General features: G+C 28.8%; 1 protein-coding gene across 1 annotated transcript in view; it reads left to right on the forward strand.

Moving 5' to 3' along the window:
- The window catches only part of LOC104760426 (probable zinc transporter 8), a 2356-nt gene continuing 2057 nt past the window's right edge, over nucleotides 3887-4185 (forward strand). Inside the window, exon 1 of the mRNA XM_010483350.1 lies at nucleotides 3887-4127. Coding sequence (XP_010481652.1) covers nucleotides 3887-4127 — 241 coding nt within the window. The remainder of the gene's footprint in view (nucleotides 4128-4185) is intronic.

The raw sequence follows: 4185 nt of genomic DNA on the forward strand, positions 1-4185 counted from the left end.
AAAGGGAAACTAACCTTATGTCCCATTCACTCAAATTAAGACATTTCTAACTAGGAAATGATAATAATTAGCATAATTATCGGATGCAATGTTTCCAAAAACAATTAGAAAATATTACACCAAATAACTTCTACTTATCATTATTGTTTTGCTCATTAACTCACAACTTAATTGGAAACTATAGAACTATATATCATTCGAATGGCGAATACAATCGTTAACAAAAAAAAAACAGTTCACACATAAAATGGCTTCAAATAATGGAATCACGAGTCTTGCTAACATAAAACCTTTCAAGTCGAGTTGGAAGATCCAAGTGCGGATCGTTCATGAGTGGAGACAATATACGATTTACAGTGGGGAAACTTAGAAATGATTTTAGCTGATGTAGAGGTCAGATTCTATTAATTAACTCTATCTACTTATATTTTTAAACCCATGTATATTATTATGTGTCTAATAACATATTATTTGCTGTCTATAGGGAACTCTAATCCATGCCACTGTTAAAAAGAATCATGTTAACAAGTTTCACAGAATGGTAGTTGCTGGAGAGTGGAGGTTTGTGGAGAATTTTCAGCTTACATTATGTATCATGTCGAAAACTATTATTTTCTGAGTTTTGAAAATTTAATCCTAAAAATGTTGATGAGGCTTCAAGATTTTAATTTCAATATGCGAGCCTGTGGATTAAAGAATAGTATTAAAGTAGAGCTGGTCGTCAAAATTTGTAATCAATTTTTTGGTTAATCAAAACATGACAAAGCAATATAATAAAAAACAAGAGCTCGTGATTTAGATTTTAGGGTTGTCATCATAATTACAATATAGAGATTAATTTGATTAACCAAATTTTGATATTTCCTTAATCTAATTTGCATCTTAAACAAAACTCAGATAATTGAGAAAGTAAAAGAACCTGATAAATGTTGCCGAACCTTTCTTTGGGTGTGGATCGTGAACTACCCCTCTCAATTTCGATCCCTCGATTATTTGCAACAGAAATGGATTTCAAAAAAAAGAATTAAAACCTGATAGATATCCAAAACCCAGCTTAAATACAAATTAACAAATTGAAATTGCTTACTTTGCACTATAATAACACACATAGTGTTGATCTAACTGGATTCGCCATATTATTATTGAGAGAAGATGGTTGTCGATTGATTTTTCAATTGAAAGGGAAGCATGTGGAAGAAGAAGGTTATCTGTTTCGCCTCTTCAAGTCGCAGTCACGGATATTTTTTGTTTTTTTTCGTGAGTTTTGTAGAATAAAGGACAAATCCAATCTCGGTTTGGACCTTTTATTATTGGGCTTTACAAATAAATTTTGTACAACTATAAATCGAGCCCAACATAACTGTGAGGCCCTAACGTTTATGTTATAGTTTATATCAAATACAGTTAATTTGGAATGTTAGTGTAATTAATCCATTATATAGTATAAATATATATCTGTATATTAATCCTATGTTCTATAAAGTCTAACACTAAGTTGGAGAATAACGAGAATACAATATGCAAGTACATTTCAAGTTCCACTCGCTAACATATTTAAATTGATAAAACTCAACTATTTGAATAGTATAGAAGATGGATAAAGTTAGGATTTTCCTTAAACGAACAAACTACGCTAAATTCACAACAAACTTTCTATACTACATTCACAACACATTTTCTACTCTCCCCTTATTCTCGATAGAGAAATTATAAGCTCTAAAATAACTATGTTGAATAACAGTTTTTTTGCAAGATAAACAACTTAGGTTTAAAGCAATATCAACTATATTTCAAACACTTAAATATGAAAAAACCATTAAAAGATTTTTTTTTTTGTAAACAAACCCGCATGTACGTGTGGGTCTGGATCTAGTAAATAGTTTAAGAGGGAAACTCCAAAAATTACTAAATATTTCGGAAATCTTTAGGTGCTTAAAATTCTAATTATTAATAAAAATAAAATATTTTCCAAAAATTAAAAATCTAGTATATATGGTATCTTAAACTACTTTGTTAAATTTAATTAAAATATAATAGAATTATTTAATCATAAATTCAAACTGCTTTAAAATAACCATAATTCCTTACATGTTCTAGTAACCAACTTGCAAATTCTTTTCCTCTAAGCAAGGTTAGATTATCTCCACTTATGTCAGGATTAGCAGCAACCATGATTTTATTGAACAACCTACATAAAATATAAAAATGTTAATTATTAAGAAACATAACACTTTTTTATGTTAACCACTAATTAATGAAAATATAACATGTTTTTAACAAAATTTATTCACAGTTTAACAATCATTTAGTGTTATAACATTTTTTTGTTTATATTCATGTTGTTTCATGGATTAATTAAGTGGTGGAAATGAGATGGATAGACATGAAGTAAACTTATGAAGGATATTTAACTATAAGTTAAAATAGTTATCTACTTTATAAACAATACAATCATTTTCATCTTTTAAAGATAATTATTAAATAGTTATCTACTTTATAAACAATACAATCCTTAGGATGTAATTGATTAGTTTATAAAATAAAGTTTTTAATTAGTAGTGCGTATTTTCCTTAATAAAATACAATTATCATTCTCTATGTAAAAGTATATTTAACTGGTTAATCAATGTATGCTTCATAAAAAATATCATAATACCATTACAATAGTTATGACTTAAATTATCATAACAATTTGAGACAACATTTTGACATAAATTTATTTGTAACCGTAATATTATATGACCAAACAATTACGAACTTGTTACAATTTTTTTTCTTCCCAATGGAGTACCTAAAAGGTCACAAATGTGTGACAAATAATTTTGTCTCAAATGAACGTCACTATTTGTGACTACATAATTGTAGTGAAACCGTCACACTTGTTACGATTAATAATATTGATACCATTTAGTAGCTAATAGTGACAATTTTCAGTGACGACTTAATTCGTAATAATATTATGACGAAATAGTTACAAATTTATGACTAAAAAAACATGTCACAACATAGTATCTGAAAAGTCACAAATTTGTGATAAAAAAAATTCGTCTTAATCTAATGTCACAATGTCCCATTTTTCTTGTAGTGACTTTTCTTCTGCCCTTGAACTTGAAATATTTTATACCTGTGAAACTTCATCATAGTTATTTCAAATATATACTCAAAATTAAAAATCTAATATATTTCTAGTCTTATAGATTAGGGAAAAAAAATAATTTAGTGGTATATTAACGTTGACTTGTTAACGATCCAAAAGCATGAACGAAGCTTAAATCGTCGATCGGCGTGACCCTGGCCAGAATGAAAGTACAGATAGAGAATATATATACCATGTAAAATAATTCTAATATATTATATATTATAGAATATATTATTTATATGTTTGGTATATTTAATATACTTATAAGTTTATAACCATACGTTAAAATTGAATAGACTTATCCATCTCCAACCATATTAGACTTATTTGGTAGGAAACTTTAGAGAGAGTTAGGTTTTCTAATTAGTTCTACGAATATAAATATAGCAATGCAAAGAGTTAGGTTTTCTAATTAGTTCTACGAATAAAACCTCAACGGACACATTAATCTGACAAGCCTATATTTGATCCCTTAAATACATGCATATGAAGTTTATAATTTCTATTTAAACCATATGATTACATATTCGCATAAACTATATATTCCTATTTAATACTTATTTTGATATTGATTCGTGTGTCATGCGCTTTTATTCTTCCTAGATATAAAAAGAATAATATACCGTGTCAATATCAACAGCCAGCACACTATAGTCTCTAACTCTCTATATATATGAGTCAAATATCACATGATATGAAGCAAAATAACATACATCCTTTTCCTTAACTAAAAAGCCAAAATTAAAAATGGCTACGACAACACAACACATGAATCAAATCTTCCTCGTACTCCTACTAATCTCCTTCGCAATCTCTCCGGCAATCTCAACAGTTCCAAAAGAATGCGAGACCGACCCAACAGACTCTTGTATCGATAAAACCAAAGCCTTACCCCTCAAAATCATAGCAATCGTTGCCATCCTCGTGACAAGTATGATCGGAGTGACAGCTCCTCTCTTTAGCCGATATGTCACTTTCCTGCATCCAGGTGGTAAAATCTTTATGATCATCAAGTGTTTTGCATCCGGAATCATCCTAGGAACTGG

This window comes from Camelina sativa, chromosome 18 (genome assembly GCF_000633955.1).
Source record: "Camelina sativa cultivar DH55 chromosome 18, Cs, whole genome shotgun sequence".
In the NCBI taxonomy this organism is placed as follows: Eukaryota; Viridiplantae; Streptophyta; class Magnoliopsida; order Brassicales; family Brassicaceae; genus Camelina; species Camelina sativa.